Source organism: Staurois parvus, unplaced genomic scaffold (genome assembly GCF_062004578.1).
Source record: "Staurois parvus isolate SC_StPar_1 unplaced genomic scaffold, SC_StPar_1.0 ptg000503l, whole genome shotgun sequence".
NCBI lineage: Eukaryota > Metazoa > Chordata > Amphibia > Anura > Ranidae > Staurois > Staurois parvus.
The window spans coordinates 2385886-2404702 of record NW_028318299.1 but is presented as its reverse complement, the minus strand read 5'-3'; the positions used below and the strand labels follow the sequence as shown (position 1 = coordinate 2404702).

At 43.1% G+C, this 18817-nt stretch overlaps 1 protein-coding gene across 1 annotated transcript in view; it reads left to right on the top strand.

Moving 5' to 3' along the window:
- LOC149451998 (uncharacterized) overlaps positions 1–18817 on the top strand; it is a 77565-nt gene that overhangs the window by 38181 nt on the left and 20567 nt on the right. Inside the window, exons 8-10 of the mRNA XM_089689878.1 lie at positions 3936–4144; positions 7545–7655; positions 8664–8852. Coding sequence (XP_089546004.1) covers positions 3936–4144; positions 7545–7655; positions 8664–8852 — 509 coding nt within the window. The remainder of the gene's footprint in view (positions 1–3935; positions 4145–7544; positions 7656–8663; positions 8853–18817) is intronic.

Here is an 18817-nt window from a genome sequence, read left to right as displayed (position 1 = left end):
CGAATTTCAGGAAAAATTCGATTCGCGGCGAATCCGAATATTAGCCTACTTCGGGTGCGCGAATCGGATTTTTCCCGATCAGCCGGCAAAAGTGTCCCTGCAGAGAGCTCCACTATTTCTGACAGTTCTCTGACAGTTCCTTCACATGTACAGCGGTTGAAACATTGTATCTATTTGTTTCCATTTAGGATACAGATGTTTCAACCGCTGTAAATGTGAAAGTCAGAGAACTGTCAGAAATAGAGGAGCTCTGCAGATACACTTAGCGGAGCTCTGCAGATACACTTCTTGCCGGTTTGGAATTCTTCTTATTTTCATCCTACTTCTTCTTTTTCTTCTTCTTCTTCTTAATCCTCATCCTCAGAAGAAGAAGAAGAGGATGAGGATGAGGATGAAGAAGAAGAAGAAGAAGTAGGATGAAAATAAGAAGAATTCCAAGCCGGCAAAAAGTGTGTCTGCAGAGCTCCTCTAAGTGTATCTGCAGAATAGAGGAGCTCTGCAGATACACTTTTTGCCGGCTTGGAATTCTTCTTATTTTCATCCTACTTCTTCTTCTTCTTCTTCTTCTTCCTCTTCATCCTCATCCTCATCCTCTTCTTCTTCTTCTGAGGATGAGGATGAAGAAGAAGAAGAAGTAGGATGAAAATAAGAAGAATTCCAAGCCGGCAAAAAGTGTATCTGCAGAGCTCCTCTAAGTGTATCTGCAGAATAGAGGAGCTCTGCAGATACACTTTTTGCCGGCTTGGAATTCTTCTTATTTTCATCCTACTTCTTCTTCTTCTTCTTCCTCTTCATCCTCATCCTCTTCTTCTTCTGAGGATGAGGATGAAGAAGAAGAAGAAGAAGTAGGATGAAAATAAGAAGAATTCCAAGCCGGCAAAAAGTGTATCTGCAGAGCTCCTCTAAGTGTATCTGCAGAATAGAGGAGCTCTGCAGATACACTTTTTGCCGGCTTGGAATTCTTCTTATTTTCATCCTACTTCTTCTTCTTCTTCTTCATCCTCATCCTCATCCTCAGAAGAAGAAGAAGAGGATGAGGATGAAGAAGAAGAAGAAGAAGAAGTAGGATGAAAATAAGAAGAATTCCAAGCCGGCAAAAAGTGTATCTGCAGAGCTCCGCTAAGTGTATCTGCAGAGCTCCGCTATTTCTGACAGTTCTGTGACATTCACTCCATACAGCGGTTGAAACATTGTATCTATTTGTTTCCATAAATGGATCCATTTATGGAAACAAATAGATACAATGTTTCAACCGCTGTATGGAGTGAATGTCACAGAACTGTCAGAAATAGCGGAGCTCTGCAGATACACTTAGCGGAGCTCTGCAGATACACTTTTTGCCGGCTTGGAATTCTTATTTTCATCCTACTTCTTCTTCTTCTTCATCCTCATCCTCAGAAGAAGAAGAAGAGGATGAGGATGAAGAAGAAGAAGAAGAAGAAGAAGAAGTAGGATGAAAATAAGAAGAATTCCAAGCCGGCAAAAAGTGTATCTGCAGAGCTCCGCTAAGTGTATCTGCAGAGCTCCGCTAAGAAATAGCGGAGCTCTGCAGATACACTTTTTGCCGGCTTGGAATTCTCCTTCTTCTCATCCTTCTTCTTCTTCTCATCCTTCTTCTTCTTCTCATCCTTCTCCTTCTTCTCATCCTTCTCCTTCTTCTCATCCTTCTTCTTCTTCTCATCCTTCTCCTTCTTCTCATCCTTCTTCTTCTCATCCTTCTCCTTCTTCTCATCCTTCTTCTCATCCTTCTCCTTCTTCTCATCCTTCTTCTCATCCTTCTTCTCATCCTTCTTCTCATCCTTCTTCTCATCCTTCTCCTTCTTCTCATCCTTCTCCTTCTTCTCATCCTTCTCCTTCTTCTCATCCTTCTTCTCATCCTTCTCCTTCTTCTCATCCTTCTTCTCATCCTTCTCCTTCTTCTCATCCTTCTCCTTCTTCTCATCCTTCTTCTCATCCTTCTCCTTCTTCTCATCCTTCTCCTTCTTCTCATCCTTCTTCTCATCATTCTTCTCATCCTTCTCCTTCTTCTCATCCTTCTCCTTCTTCTCATCCTTCTCCTTCTCCTTCTTCTCATCCTTCTCCTTCTTCTCATCCTTCTTCTCATCCTTCTCCTTCTTCTCATCCTTCTTCTCATCCTTCTCCTTCTTCTCATCCTTCTTCTCATCCTTCTCCTTCTTCTCATCCTTCTCCTTCTTCTCATCCTTCTCCTTCTTCTCATCCTTCTCCTTCTTCTCATCCTTCTTCTCATCCTTCTCCTTCTTCTCATCCTTCTTCTCATCCTTCTCCTTCTTCTCATCCTTCTCCTTCTTCTCATCCTTCTTCTCATCCTTCTCCTTCTTCTCATCCTTCTTCTCATCCTTCTCCTTCTTCTCATCCTTCTCCTTCTTCTCATCCTTCTCCTTCTCCTTCTTCTCATCCTTCTCCTTCTCCTTCTTCTCATCCTTCTCCTTCTTTTCATCCTTCTCCTTCTCCATCTTCTCATCCTTCTCCTTCTTCTCATCCTTCTCCTTCTCCTTCTCCTTCTTCTCATCCTTCTCCTTCTTCTCATCCTTCTCCTTCTTCTCATCCTTCTCCTTCTCCTTCTTCTCATCCTTCTCCTTCTCCTTCTTCTCATCCTTCTCCTTCTCCTTCTTCTCATCCTTCTCCTTCTTCTCATCCTTCTTCTCATCCTTCTCCTTCTTCTCATCCTTCTTCTCATCCTTCTCCTTCTTCTCATCCTTCTCCTTCTTCTCATCCTTCTTCTCATCCTTCTTCTCATCCTTCTCCTTCTTCTCATCCTTCTTCTCATCCTTCTCCTTCTTCTCATCCTTCTTCTCATCCTTCTCCTTCTTCTTATCCTTCTCCTTCTTCTCATCCTTCTCCTTCTTCTCATCCTTCTCCTTCTTCTCATCCTTCTCCTTCTTCTCATCCTTCTCCTTCTCCTTCTTCTCATCCTTCTCCTTCTCCATCTTCTCATCCTTCTCCTTCTCCTTCTTCTCATCCTTCTCCTTCTCCTTCTTCTCATCCTTCTCCTTCTCCTTCTTCTCATCCTTCTCCTTCTTCTCATCCTTCTCCTTCTCCTTCTTCTCATCCTTCTCCTTCTCCTTCTTCTCATCCTTCTCCTTCTCCATCTTCTCATCCTTCTCCTTCTCCTTCTTCTCATCCTTCTCCTTCTCCTTCTCCTTCTTCTCATCCTTCTCCTTCTTCTCATCCTTCTCCTTCTTCTCATCCTTCTCCTTCTCCTTCTTCTCATCCTTCTCCTTCTTCTCATCCTTCTCCTTCTTCTCATCCTTCTCCTTCTCCTTCTTCTCATCCTTCTCCATCTTCTCATCCTTCTCCTTCTCCTTCTTCTCATCCTTCTCCTTCTCCTTCTCCTTTTTCTCATCCTTCTCCTTCTTCTCATCCTTCTCCTTCTCCTTCTTCTCATCCTTCTCCTTCTCCTTCTTCTCATCCTTCTCCTTCTCCTTCTCCTTCCTCATCTCCAAGGGCATTTAAATTAAAGGTACAGTGTTCTGCACTAATTTAAAGGCTTTCTGAAGCCTAGAAACCCTTTTTATAAGTTAACTTCGTAGCGAATAAATTCGCATCGAATCAAATTTCTTCCTGAAATTCGGCGAATCAGCCAAATCGAATTTTTTAATAATTCGCTCATCTCTAATGACTATAGTCCACTGCTTCTAACTGCTTCCATAAATGTTGAAAAAGAGATTTTGGAAAAATACTAGATACCTATAAACTGAAAATTATTGAAGAAATAAATATGAATATTAATCCCAATACTACCTCATTATGCCTACCTATGCCTCTTTATTGTGAGCTCCAGTGGCTGAAGACAATTGGAAGACTACCATACATTGAATAATAATTGATTCTTCAAACAAAATGTGAATGATGATGATCTGTACATAAAGGGGGAAGAATGTAACTCTGATTATGAATACTTTGTGTGTCTACAGGGAAGGATAATGTGATCATAGTAATCAATGATGTGGAGGACAGCAGTGATCAGGAGAAGATCCGGATATTGGAAAGTCATCCTGACAAGGAAGAATTGTACCACAATCTCTTTTTATTTAGTCATCAGGAAAAGTCATCAGACTATGGAACCTTATTGTCATCTCTGCTGAACATCAATGAACTTCAGGAACAACAGGTTGATGATATGTAGAAGGTAACTTGATTTCATCAATGTAATCTTATGTAGCCATCTGCTTGGCTAGAGAGAAAAAGCAAGTTATGACATTGTGCTGCAGTTGCACTCTATGCCCTCAATGAATTGTTCATGCTGGATCTAGTAATATTGTCTCCCTACTGCCAGCAGGGGGAGCAGACAAGCCAAAGGGGCTCCATAGACTTTTATACTGGCTGCATTGGATTGTGGGAGTTGAAGCCCTAAATTAGAGCTATGACATGCAATCCTATGGACGATTGAACTGCAGTGCCCACAAGGAGACAGTGTGAGGAAGAAGAAAAGGCTGTAATTCCCAGTTGTCAGACCAAATAAACTTCCTCCTTTACCACACAGAGACCAGAGTGGGCACACCTGCCTTTCTGGGTGTGTTTCCACCTGATATAAGCCCATGACCTAAGTCAGAAATTGCAGACACATCCATAGAACATCTGAACAACGGGACCATTGCTGCCATATCACAAGGACTGGTGCAAGGGAAGTACTTCCATTGATTTGTTGATGCTAGTAGAGACTGAGAACTTAGGGACTGGACATTTGATTAGCAGCCTTTACCACTGCATGCACACTTTACTAGACTTACTTCACTAGACTTTACTAGATTTTACTAGGGCTGTGTGCACCACCATAAAGACTGGATCCCATTGCTAGCCAGCTGAAGAAACTAGGGCAAAGGATTGTCTCTTCAGACAAGCTGCTTTGCAAGGACTTCACTCACTGCCTAAAGTAATGGGTACCACCTGGGACTTAGCAGAGTCATCCCTAGAGTCCATGATAGCAGCATAGTACGCTGGTTAGAGGAAAGTTATTATAGTACCCTTTATCATTGTGGTTAATGGTATCTGTGGCATTGTTTAATGCTGATTTGCAGATTACTAGGTATAGATTAATTTACCCATATAGTTCTTTATTCTAAACTACTACAACATAGTAACTCTTTTGTCTAGAGTTTGCTTTACAGTCGACTTGTTCCTATATATACAGTACATATTGCTACCTACTTTGATTTGTTACAATATAGCCCACTTCTTTATTTCTAATTAGTCTGGTGCAGGGGCGGACTGACCATTTGGAAACTCGGGCACTGCCCGAGGGCCCGGGGTCAGTAGGGGGCCCTATGAGATGCCCCTGGTACCTTTTTCATAGGCTTTTTTGCGTTTGGGCAAGGACACAGGGGTCCCATGATCCTCTATTGCCCGGGGGCCCCATGAGTTGTCAGTCCGCCCCTGGTCTGGTGCTTGCTTCCTGGTACTGAATTATAATTGTGTGCAGAGTTTTTTTTGTGCTTTCAAGAATATTGTAGTTTTTACCTGCTTAATCTGGTGTGCCAGAGGGGCTAATGTTGTCAACTGAGTCGAGGCAAAGAACACAGAACCCAATCTACTAAGTGGCTTCTTAAGGGGGAACTCTACACATGGGGCTATTCTGAGCATAGACAATCAACACAACAAGTCAGAGACAGTCAACATAAACCCTGCTGCAGCTAGCTTGGTGCCAAGAGCAAAATGGTTGACCGGAGTCAAATGTGGTAGTCAATGTGCTCGATCATAACTGGGTTTAATAGCAGATCCGACAAGCTGTGACAGCACAAGCTCCTGACCAACGGACTGGCTGTGAAAATGGACCAAGTCACTTCTCATACCTACAGCATGTAATTCTGAAACGGAAAAGAGAAATTGTTTCCTGCTTTCAAGGGGCTAGTATACAGCTGACTAATGATGTCACAACCCGCTTGGTACAGCTGAGGGTGCCAGGATCCAATCCAGAGAGCTCACATCATCCCCCGAAAAGGAGCTCCTATGCCAGTGGCCTCTATTAGCATAGGGGCAGAGTTTTTCAATGCTTTGAGGAACTTTATGGCAAAGTATAATCAGACTAGCACTATCCATTCAGGGGCAGGCTACAGAAAGCTGAGACTCTTCTTTTGCAAAACAGCCAATGCCCAATGAAGATGAGGAGTATGAAGCCAGGCTATGTAGGCTCTGGAATAATGGGGTGTCCCCGAAGCAAAAAATAAAAAAGTGTATCCCTGAGAGCTTGAGAGGAGATCAGAAATCTCAAGTTTAGTTAACAGACTTGTACAGCTTATGATTACCTCACCATGTTGCAGGAGGAATTTGAGCAAGTGAAGAAGGCTTTAGATCTGATTTATCAATTCAAATATGCCTTTCACTGCCAGGAGGAACACCAGCCCAAGCACATCAGACTACTAAACAAGATGCTGTTTCAAATCCCACTTAAGAAAGGAATGGCAAATATAGATTAAGCCAGAATGAGGCAAATTCTGAGATGTGCTTTAAACTCTGATTCAGTTTGCATCCAGCTAAAGACTTCAGAGAATGGCATGTCACTAAAGTATTAGTATCAATAGAACAGTAAAAGAGGAGGAAACCATGCTTGAGGCCAAAAAAAGCTGTGGCTAGGCCAGCACCAGCATTACTGGATGAAGCTGGGTCAGTGGATGAGACAGATATCACTATAGAGATAACTACCATGTCACAAATGATGGAAGTGATAACTCAGCTGGCAGCCAAAATCACCACAATGTCTGGTGAAAATGCACCAGGGCCCAGTCAGTCTTTAACCTGTACAATTGTTTCTGTTGAAAAAAATTTTCTTTAACAGCCCCACTCTTCTAAATATAATATTAGAAGAGTGGGGCACTACTGATGGGCCTGTTCAAGCCCACAAGCCCAAGCCCACAAAAGTCCTCAAGCGCCCAAAAGTCCAAATGCCGGTGCCAGAAACTGGTGGGAAACTTTAGAGTTCCCCAGTGAAGAAGCCAACTAGATCAAAAATGAAAGATGCAAGGGAGCAACAGCAGAGGTATAAAGCCTCACAGAGGGCCACCTTTCTGTTTCTCAGCACCAGTCCAACTTACCATCTTTGGCTTCAGTTACCTGGCCTCATGGAGACAATGCGCACCAATCTCCATCAAAACAGTTAAAGCAACAAAACCAGATCAAGAAGAAAGTACAGTTACAGGCTGTTGAACCTACTCCGAGTACGTTTCCTGACAAGTTTGTAGGGCCTTCGTCCATAGTACCAGTCCAAGTGAAAGGTGTTTATACTAGAGCCTTACTGGACACAGGAGCACTAGTAATCCTGTTGTACTGAAACTCCTCCTAGAAATACCTTAAGCATTTACCCCTACAGAAGTTGGAAGACCTTGAGATCTGGGGTATTGGGACTCAGATGTTCCCCTATGATGGGGACTTACCAATAAAGCTGACATTCGATTCCTTTGTAATTGGACAATCAGACACATTTGATACCCTAGCTGTGGTCTGCTCTCCTCTTCCTGGGGCTAAGAAGAACTCCCTGCTAGTGGGGACAAACACTGATCTTGTGAGGAGACTACTCATTCCCCTTGCAGCAAGAAGGCATCCACCTGAAGCTACCACAAGCATACCAGCATGCAGTACAGAAGCAGAAGGCTCCAGTGAAAGGAGTAGGGAAGTTGTGGAAAATGGACAAGGACAAGAAGGTAATGCAATGGGAAGCAGCGTGATTATGAGTTAGTCAAGTTTACCTGGGACCAGCCTGGACCTTTTGTTGTCCTCCAATGCTGATTCGTAGAAGGAGGACACTGGAATTGAGCTGATTCCTGAAATTGTGTCAACCAAAGCGCTGCAATGAAGCCATGGGAGGATTACCCTCAGTGTTCTCAACACTACCGATTATCTTGTGAAGTTGGGGCCCGAATGTTGGACAAGTAAATCCAGCTTTTCCAGTCTCCCCATCCAATCTGGAGAGGGGAGCAGCGGATGTGATGAGGCTCTACCCACAGAATACCTCAATTTCATCCGAATGTAAAGAGAGAGGCAAAGCCCAACTCTTGAAATGGTGAGGGATGTTCTCTAAAAATTACTTTGATGTGGGGTGCACAAAAAGTGTCCAGCACAGAATTCGCCTTCAGGAAGGCAAGCTCTTCAGAGAAAGAGCCCAACAGATTCTTTGGGTGACCTAGAATACCTTCTTGAACAATTAGCAAGATTTTATGGAACAAGTGCCATCTGAGAATCATAAAGCCCCTTTGCCTCTCTCTTAGTAGTAGTGACTCCCTCAGAATGTGTATTGATTACCGAATATTCACCTGGAGGACTATTCCTGATCAGTACACTAACCCATAAATAGAAGATGCTCTTAAATGTGTGTCTGGAGCAAATTGGTTCAGTGTGTTAGGACTGAGCAGTGTTCATGTAATGGCATGCAAGAGTCGCTTAGTCCTAGAGTTCTAGAGTCCAACCTGTCTGATGACACCAGACGTAAACGACAGGCTGGGTTCACAGTAAATGGAAGTGTCATTCAACCCTGAAGAATACTGCCAGCACTGAACCAAGGAAGCCATCAGGGGCAGAACTGGAGCATGAAGAGGGTAAATGAATATTGCCAATATTTTTTTTTAAACAGGAGGGGGAAACTTAAAACTTGGAGAAAAAATGTTAAAGTTCTACTTTACGCCTGTTATCGTTGATTCTGTGTTGTTTTTCAGACAGGAAAAGAGCAGGTGTGGGTGGCCATTGATGAGGACAGTGAAGCAGAGAAGAATCACATACTGCATAGTCTGCCCAAAATCCAGAATCTGACCAAAGATCTCTACCATATTAGACGTGGATCTGCAGAGCAGAAAATGAGAGATTTGGAGCCAACAAATTATTCTCATGACTGTCACTATGACTCTGTATGTAACTGACATTCCCACAATTTCCTTAGCTGTGCCTGGAATAGCAACCATCTTGGGTCAATATTTGGTAGAAGACAACCTATTTTTCCACGAAATGTAATTTGTTGTCATTATTATTTAGAAGCACACTGTGTAAAATTGTCATTTTTTACTTTGGTAAACATACCAGGCATTTATTGATTTATGGAATTGTGTCTTAAAGCTTATCAAGTTGTACGTATGGCCATGCAGTCCACCAATACAAAATACAAGCTTGCATTCTTCTAATAATCAGGTTGCTGTATTATCAAAAATATGTTTTTGGAACTGCTCTTCTTGCAATTTGTCTTTACTGACTATTTAAATCAAGAATTGTTTTAAAACACCATGGGGTTTATTTATAAAAATATTTGCATAGCTGTTCATCCATCAATTATTTCTGTGTAAATATAAAAAATCAAATGTTGTCAGGCTTTATTCTCTGTATCCTGAAAATGTATGAATGTGGAAATACAGCATTATGGCCACCAGACAGTGCTGACTACTGACCATAATTTGGCATTTTCCATGCTCACGCATTCGATCTGCAGAAAATATAGTTGGAGAACATTCATTTTTGCTCCATTCTTATAGAGTAAATTTACATGTAGTTTTGATGGCTAAACAACTATTTGATTTTTTTTTTAAATGCCCCCCCCCCCCAAGGGCATATTATGATGGATAAAACAGTGTTTGGGTTTTTTTGTTAGTGGATGTCACAGATCAGCAGTAAAGCCCATGTTGAAAAGAACAAGGGCCTCTTCCCTACAAACCTGGCTGGGGGTTGGTGGGGAGGGGACTGCAGAGTTTTTTGGAGTTTTTTGGAATCTGTAAGCAGCTTTTACCAAGAAGGGGTACCTAGATACCGCAGCCCATGTTAATAAATATGGGTAAGTATGGGGTACATAGTACCCCTACTCATTCACAGAAAGTTAATAACCTAGAAATAAAGACACCCAAACATTTTAAAAATCCTTTATTACAAAAATTAGGAATCCCCAAACATGGCCCTTGCTGTAAATCCATCATCAATCACGTCCTGCAATGCAGATCCACCTCGATTACAATGTCTGACAACCGCTGATCCACAGCAATAACCTGCCTTGGGAGGAGAAGGAGTATCCTGTGGAGGGAAGACAATGGAGAGGAAAACATAAAAGCTCACCAATAGTGATGGGCTAATCACCCCCCTGTTCAGTTCGCGGTCAAATATTTGAACCTACCGAAAGTTCGACTGCAAATTTCGAACAGGGACAATTCACTAAGCTACTAAAATGAGTTATATTATTAAGTCATGCAGTCTTTTATTCATGAAAACATTCTGTAGATGTTTTAACTGACAGCTGAATGTAAAATGAATTGCCAGCATTACCCGACAATTAAAAAAGAAAAAAAAATGGCGCAGGGTCCTCCCTCATCCAAACCAAGCCCATTGGGTCTGGTATGGATTTTGAGGGGAACCCCCCACGCCAACATTTAAAAAAAATGGCGTGGGGGGTTATCTGAGCTTGCAGTCCTGGCAGGTCAGGAAAGGGGGAGCCCCCCTGCCTCGAACCATACCAGGCCACATGCCCTCAACATGGGGGGTGCTTTAGGGCAGGAGGGCTCCCCCCAAAGCACCTTGTCCCCATGTTAACAGGAACAAGGGCCTCTTCCCCACAACAGTGGCCAATGGTTCTGGGGGTCTGTGGGCAGGGGGCTTATCGGAATCACAAAAAACAAGGGGCCCCCCAGATTCTAGCCCCCCCTCCTGAACCATGCCAGGCCAACATGGGGGGTGCCCCCCCCCAAAAGCACCTTGTCCCCATATTGATGGGAACAAGGGCCTCTTACCCACAACCCTGGGCTGTGGTTGTGTGGGTCTTCAGGCAGGGGGATTATCGGAATCTGGAAGCCCCCGTTAACAAGGGGGCCCCCAGATCCCAGCTTCCCCCCTATGGGAATGAGTATAGGGTACATGATACTGCTTTCCATTCACAAAAAAAGTGTAGTGTAAAAAATTACAGTAAACAGTCTTTCACAAGTCCTTTATTATAAACAAAAATTAAAAAAATGTCCCTCGAAGTAGATCCAATGTCAATCACGATGCCCGCAGCCACCGCCAATCCGAAAAAGAAAAAAAAAAAAAAAGACGCTGGCTCCCACTATCTGACAGCTGCGCCTGGGTTCTTGAACACTGGCTGCCCACAAAAAATAATGAGCAAGGTGTGTAGAGGTGACCAAGTGAGGTGGATAGAGGAATCCTCCTGGGGGATACATTGTATTCTGACACCAGTGACTCTCCACTGTCAGAATACTTTAACAAGTGGCTGCAGCCAATGATCGAGAAAAACCTTCTAACATTCTCTTTTGATGGAAGTCAATGGTTAGATCGACTTCTGTAGAGCAGGAATTGACAGATGTAGATTTAAATTTGGCCAGTCCAACTTTGGACTATGGCCAACTTTAGTATTAGGGTTACAGGGAGGGTTAGTGGAAGGGTTATAAGTAGAGATGAGCGAATTTCTCAAAAATTCGATTCGGCTGATTCGGCGAATTCCAGTGTGAAATTCGATTCGATGCGAATTTCTTCGCTACGAAGTTAACTTATTAAAAGGGTTTCTAGGCTTCAGAGAGCCTTTAAATTAGTGCAGAACACTGTACCTTTAATTTTAATGCCCTTGGAGATGAGGAAAGAGAAGGAGAAGGAGAAGGATGAGAAGAAGGAGAAGGAGAAGGATGAGAAGAAGGAGAAGGATGAGAAGAAGGAGAAGGAGAAGGATGAGAAGAAGGAGAAGGAGAAGGATGAGAAGAAGGAGAAGGAGAAGGATGAGAAGAAGGAGAAGGATGAGAAGAAGGAGAAGGAGAAGGAGAAGGATGAGAAGAAGGAGAAGGAGAAGGATGAGAAGAAGGAGAAGGAGAAGGATGAGAAGAAGGAGAAGGATGAGAAGAAGGAGAAGGAGAAGGAGAAGGATGAGAAGAAGGAGAAGGAGAAGGATGAGAAGAAGGAGAAGGAGAAGAATGAGAAGAAGGAGAAGGAGAAGGATGAGAAGAAGGATGAGAAGAAGGAGAAGGAGAAGGATGAGGAGAAGGAGAAGGATGAGAAGAAGGAGAAGGAGAAGGATGAGAAGAAGGAGAAGGATGAGAAGAAGGAGAAGGAGAAGCAGAAGGAGAAGGATGAGAAGAAGGAGAAGGATGAGAAGAAGGAGAAGGAGAAGGATGAGAAGATGGAGAAGGAGAAGGATGAGAAGAAGGAGAAGGAGAAGGATGAGAAGAAGGAGAAGGAGAAGGATGAGAAGAAGGAGAAGGAGAAGGATGAGGAGAAGGAGAAGGATGAGAAGAAGGAGAAGGATGAGAAGAAGGAGAAGGAAAAGGATGAGAAGAAGGAGAAGGATGAGAAGAAGGAGAAGGATGAGAAGAAGGAGAAGGAGAAGGATGAGAAGAAGGAGAAGGATGAGAAGAAGGAGAAGGATGAGAAGAAGGAGAAGGATGAGAAGAAGGAGAAGGAGAAGCAGAAGGAGAAGGATGAGAAGAAGGAAAAGGAGAAGGATGAGAAGATGGAGAAGGAGAAGGATGAGAAGATGGAGAAGGAGAAGGATGAGAAGAAGGAGAAGGAGAAGGATGAGAAGAAGGAGAAGGAGAAGGATGAGAAGAAGGAGAAGGATGAGAAGAAGGATGAGAAGAAGGAGAAGGATGAGAAGAAGGAGAAGGATGAGAAGAAGGAGAAGGATGAGAAGAAGGAGAAGGATGAGAAGAAGGATGAGAAGAAGGAGAAGGATGAGAAGAAGGACAGTTCTGTGACAGTTTCTGTCTATTTCTGACAGTTCTGGGACATTCACTCCATACAGCGGTTTCAACCGCTGTATGGAGGGAATGTCATAGAACTGTCAGAAATAGACTATTAATGACAGTTCTGGGACATTCCTTCCATACAGCGGTTGAAACATTGTATCTACAGTTGTGGCCAAAATTATTCAACCCCCAATGCTGTAAAGGGGTTTAGGGACTATAGTGTACATTTGGAATTGTATTCAGAATCAAATCCTACAAGGACGTTGTAACTACCCAAATGCAACTAAAATGACATCAATTGTTTATGTAATACAGTAGTAAATGGTTCTTATGTGGTTTCTTCATTGCCACAATTATTCAACCCCTTAAAGACTACCACTCTGAAGAACAGAGGTTCATACAGGTGCTTTCCATCAGGTATTGAAAACACCTGTGGATGTCACCGAGCAGCAATCAAGCATAATAAGCACCAATTAGGCAGCTTTAAAATGACTGTGATACTCAGCTCCTTCTAGACATTTACTGGTGTGGTTACAAACATGGTGAAGGCAAGAGAATGGTCCAGGAAGACAAGAGAAGAGGTGATTTCTCTTCACAGGAAGGGCAATGGCTATAAGAAGATTGCAAAGATGTTAAACATACCAAGAGACACCTTAGGAAGCATCATTCGCAAATTCAAGGCAAAGGGCACTGTTGAAACGCTACCTGGTCGTGGCAGAAAGAAGATGCTGACTTCGACTGCTGTGCGCTACCTGAAGCGTAGAGTGGAGAGAAGTCCCCGTGTGACTGCTGAGGAACTGAGAAAAGATTTGTCAGATGTGGGTACAGAAGTTTCAGCCCAGACAATAAGACGCACACTGCGTAATGAAGGCCTCCGTGCCAGAACTCCCAGGCGTACCCCCTTGCTGTCTCCAAAGAATAAGAAGAGTCGACTGCAGTATGCCAAAAGCCATGTGGACAAACCACAAAAGTTGTGGGATAGTGTTCTGTGGACTGATGAAACAAAATTAGAACTGTTTGGGCCCATGGATCAACGCTATGTTTGGAGGAGGAAGAACAAGGCCTATGATGAAAAGAACACCTTGCCTACTGTGAAGCATGGTGGAGGGTCAATCATGCTTTGGGGCTGTTTTGCTTCTGCAGGTACAGGGAAGCTTCAGCGTGTGCAAGGTACCATGAATTCTCTTCAGTACCAGGAGATATTGGATGGAAACGTGATGCAGTCCGTCACACACCTGAGGCTTGGGAGACGTTGGACCTTTCAACAGGACAATGATCCCAAGCATACCTCCAAGTCCACTAGAGCATGGTTGCAGAGGAAAGGCTGGAACATTTTGGAGTGGCCATCGCAGTCACCAGACTTAAATCCGATTGAGAACCTCTGGTGGGACTTAAAGAAAGCAGTTGCAGTGCGCAAGCCTAAGAATGTGACTGAACTGGAGGCCTTTGCCCATGAAGAATGGGCGAAGATACCCGTAGATCGCTGCAAGACACTTGTGTCAAGCTATGCTTCACGTTTAAAAGCTGTTATAACTGTAAAAGGATGCTGTACTAAGTACTAAGATTGAATGTCACTTGGGGGTTGAATAAAACTGATAATGCTGTGAGCACAGAAAAGACATTTGTGGTTATTTCATTATAACTGTTATGTTATATTTGTCTGACCTACAAGTGCCTCTTTAATGTAAATGTAAGCAAGATGACTGAATGATCAAAAGCAATGTCAAACTGGCCAAAACACTCAATTTCAGTGGGGGTTGAATAATTTTGGCCACAACTGTATTTGTTTCCATAAATGACATTCTGCAGATACACTTAGAGGAGCGCTGCAGATACACTTTTTGCCGGCTTGGAATTATTCTTATTTTCATCCTACTTCTTCTTCATCCTCATCCTCATAAGAAGAAGAAGAAGAAGTAGGATGAAAATAAGAATAATTCCAAGCCGGCAAAAAGTGTATCTGCAGCGCTCCTCTAAGTGTATCTGCAGAATGTCATTTATGGAAAAAAATAGATACAATCTTTCAACCGCTGTATGGAGTGAATGTCCCAGAACTGTCAGAAATAGTCTATTTCTGACAGTTCTGGGACATTCACTCCATACAGCGCTTTCAACCGCTGTATGAAGGGAATGTCATAGAACTGTCAGAAATAGACTATTAATGACAGTTCTGGGACTGTCCTTCCATACAGCGGTTGAAACATTGTATCTATTTGTTTCCATAAATGGATCCATTTATGGAAACAAATAGATACAATGTTTCAACCGCTGTATGGAAGGAATGTCCCAGAACTGTCATAAATAGTCTATTTCTGACAGTTCTGGGACATTCCCTCCATACAGTGGTTTCCGGCAAAAAGTGTATGTGCAGAGTTCCTCTATTCTGCAGATACACTTAGAGGAGCTCTGCAGATACACTTAGAGGAGCTCTGCACATACACTTTTTGCCGGCTTGGAATTATTCTTATTTTCATCCTACTTCTTCTTCTTCATCCTCATCCTCTTCTTCTTCTTCTGAGGATGAGGATGAAGAAGAAGAAGAAGAAGTAGGATGAAAATAAGATTAATTCCAAGCCGGCAAAAAAGTGTATGTGCAGAGCTCCTCTAAGTGTATCTGCAGAGCTCCTCTAAGTGTATCTGCAGAATAGAGGAACTCTGCACATACACTTTTTGCCGGCTTGGAATTATTCTTCTTTTCATCCTACTTCTTCTTCTTCTTCTTCTTCTTCATCCTCATCCTCATCCTCAGAAGAAGAGGATGAGGATGAGGATGAAGAAGAAGAAGAAGAAGAAGAAGAAGTAGGATGAAAAGAAGAATAATTCCAAGCCGGCAAAAAGTGTATGTGCAGAGTTCCTCTATTTCTGACAGTTCTCTCACAGCTTCTTCACATGTACAGCGGTTGAAACATCTGTATCCTAAATGGAAACTAATAGATACAATGTTTCAACCGCTAAACATGTGTTCCTTCTGTCAGAGAACTGTCAGAAATAGCGGAGCTCACTGCAGGGACACTTTTGCCGGCTGATCGGGAAATGTTCGATTCGCGCACCCGAAGTAGGCAAAATTTCGGATTCGACGCGAATCGAATATTTCCTGAAATTCGACTCGAATTCCGGTTCGCCTGGTTCGATTCGCTCATCTCTAGTTATAAGTAAGAGTAAAGTGGTTCTAAAAGCTCAAGGTTTTTTGCCTTTATGCATTCTATGCATGAAGGTCAAAAGCCTTTTGTGTGCAGCATCCCCAGCCCCCCCCTCAATACTCACCTAAGCCCCTTCTCAATTCAACGATGTGCACTGGAGTCTTGGCTATCCTGGGACTCCCTCTTCTCATTGGCTGAGACAGAAGCAGGAGCCATTTGCTCAAACTGCTGTCAATCACAGCCAATGAGCCAATGAGGAGAGGAAGGGGACTACTCCATGTGTTAAATGGACACACAGAGCAGAGGGTACCCCCATAGCAAACTGCTTGCTATGGGGGCACCTAACATGAGGGAGGGGCCAGGAGAGCCTGTGGGGGATCCCGGAAGAAGAGGAGCCGGGCTGCTCTGTGCAAAACCACTGCACACAGCAGGTAAGTATAGACATGTTAGAATCACTTTGAGGGATAAGTTAACCCTTAGTAACATGTTTCACTCATATTTAAGCTGTAACATGTTACCAACTGAGCAACCACCGCACCCTCCCAAGTCCCTGTTGTGACAGCGAGCCCGGGATCTTTCTTGCAGAACCAGCTGTCACAATTTAAAAAAAAACATGCTTGTACAGGGCTCTGCCCACCTACCAGTGTCACTCACTGACAGAGTTCTGTGAATGGGAGAATTACAACTACCGTCAGCCATTGCGGCTGATGGCCTTTAGTTGTTAATGAACTACCAGGGTGCTGATGAGCGCTCTAGGTAGTTCATTAATCCTTCCTGTCATTCAGTAACTGCCTGCCTGTACAAGATATGAGCAGACAGCTACACTGACCATCTGCAGGAGCCTAAGATTGCACCAGCCATCTGCTATCTGCTATCCATCTGAACCTTTCCTTTAATGTGAGGGTTAATGACAGGGTTAGTGTTAAGGTAACTGGAATTGTTAGTGTTATGGTGACCACATATGCTTTAATGTTTTTTTTTAATTGACGTGTGATTTGGTCAACATGATCGAATACCCAAATGGTCAAATAGTCATGACTTCCCTTGAAAACAATTTAGACTCAATTTTGAACAAATTCAATCAAACGGATGTAGCACTATCCCCTTGAGGGTTGCTTGAGTAATAAGTTTGAGTTCCCTGGCAATCTGGACCTCCCAGTGAAAGCCCACCCTCTGCTGACACCACCTGGCTCTGGTGACCCAGATAATTAACACCTACAAAATGGACTCACACACAGAGTAATATAAACCAAACAAAGTTGAACTGTAAGGTAACTGAATCAAGAATAACAAAATAGCATTGGCTTTGATAGTAACTCTGGTCAATATTAGAAATTGTGAACCAATATACATCAACATGTACAATAAACAACAGTATTTAATGACAGGCCTGCTTTCAGAGATGACCCAACACCTCCAATCTGAGAAGTCTGATGGTTCCCCAGTGAGCAGAAACTGCAAGTAATCTCACAAAGGGTCCTCAGAACTAGATGGCAAGGGTTAAATGTGAAAGAGGAAGCACTTCTGTGTATAATTTACAGTGTCCACTTTAACAGCTCTGTGTTATCTTCAGCGCACTGGTTGGGGCCCAATGGATGTATGGCTGTGTATACTGTAGGGGGTAGATGTAGGTTCCTCAGGGTAATCACTCCTAGTTGATTGGCAGGCAAAAGAAAGGTTTAACACTCTTCTCAGTGATTAGTGTAGAGTTCCGTTTAAGAGCTTCCATAGTAGAATGAGCTTGTAGTAACAAACAACAACACAGTGGTATCAATGTTGGAATCAGAGATAGTGCCCTTTTCAGGTTAAGGCACAAATGAACAATAGTGGATATCCTGCTAGGCAGATAATCACTTGCTTGTTAGTTCAATGAGCACTTGTCACACTGAGTCTGTAGCACTGTGTCCTGTGATCAGGGTGGATGGTATCTGTGGTGTAAATGCACTCCAGCAATACCGCTGGCTCGGTTAGGCCACAACCCGACACCTGTGGGCAGTGTTCACTACTATGGGCTAGTGGGCAACTGTAGTGGCAGTCTAGCAATGTTCACTATGACAGTGAGGTGCATTGGGTTTCTCTCAGCCAATCACTCTGGGCTAAAAGGGTGCAGAAGTCCATCTCTCGCATAAGAACAGCCCTTGGCCCCTAAGGCCTGAAGCTCTGCTCTCTCTCTGCTCTCTCTGCTGTTGGCTTGCAGCGCAGTGGGCTGGACTATCAGAGAATTCCTCCACTTTCTTCTTCTCTTTGGTTCCGTGGCCCAGTTCACCTCTCCTCCAGCAGCACACCTCCGCTCTCTTCACTTTCCCCCACACAGACTTTTCTCCTGTTTGCAGGCTTTGCTATTTGTTTTTCCCTGCCCACATGCTATGACTGCTGGGAGATGTAGTCTCAAACACCCTACTTTCCAGTTAAATCCTGCTATTCAGAAATACAAGCCCCATAGTCCAATCCTATTACTATGAAGGACCCCGCCCCCGCTCAGCAGACCACTAAGATCTAGTGTCTCTTTGCTATACTGCAGTAACAGCATTTCAATGGGTTACAATGAGTTGATTGACCTCGTGGGAATATTATTGATTGTTTTGTATCAATTGACAACACTTAGTTTCATGAGTACGGCTGTATTGCAATCAATCATATTATGAGAATACATGGTAAAAACACATATGCAATCAATACCTATTGCTAGTACATTATGATGGTATTTTTGCGATCGACTGAAACTTCCCCGTATGTTGCAAATCAGTTGAACAGGTTGTTAACTATAGAACGATTACTCCTATCTAAATAGATCGATCCAGAAAGAAATTAATCATTTAACGGAGCATGTATGTCCACCATTAGGGTCATGGGAGATTAGTTTGAGGACTAAATGGAGGGTCACAGCAATAAAAGAAGTGTTAGTTTTGAGGTTGCATGGAGGGTTAGTGTCAAGATTATGCTAAAGGTTAATGTTATTTTTATTTTATAATTTTATGGTTATTTTTTTTTTTTAATTTAAATATTTATTATTAGTTTTTCACAGTAATAACA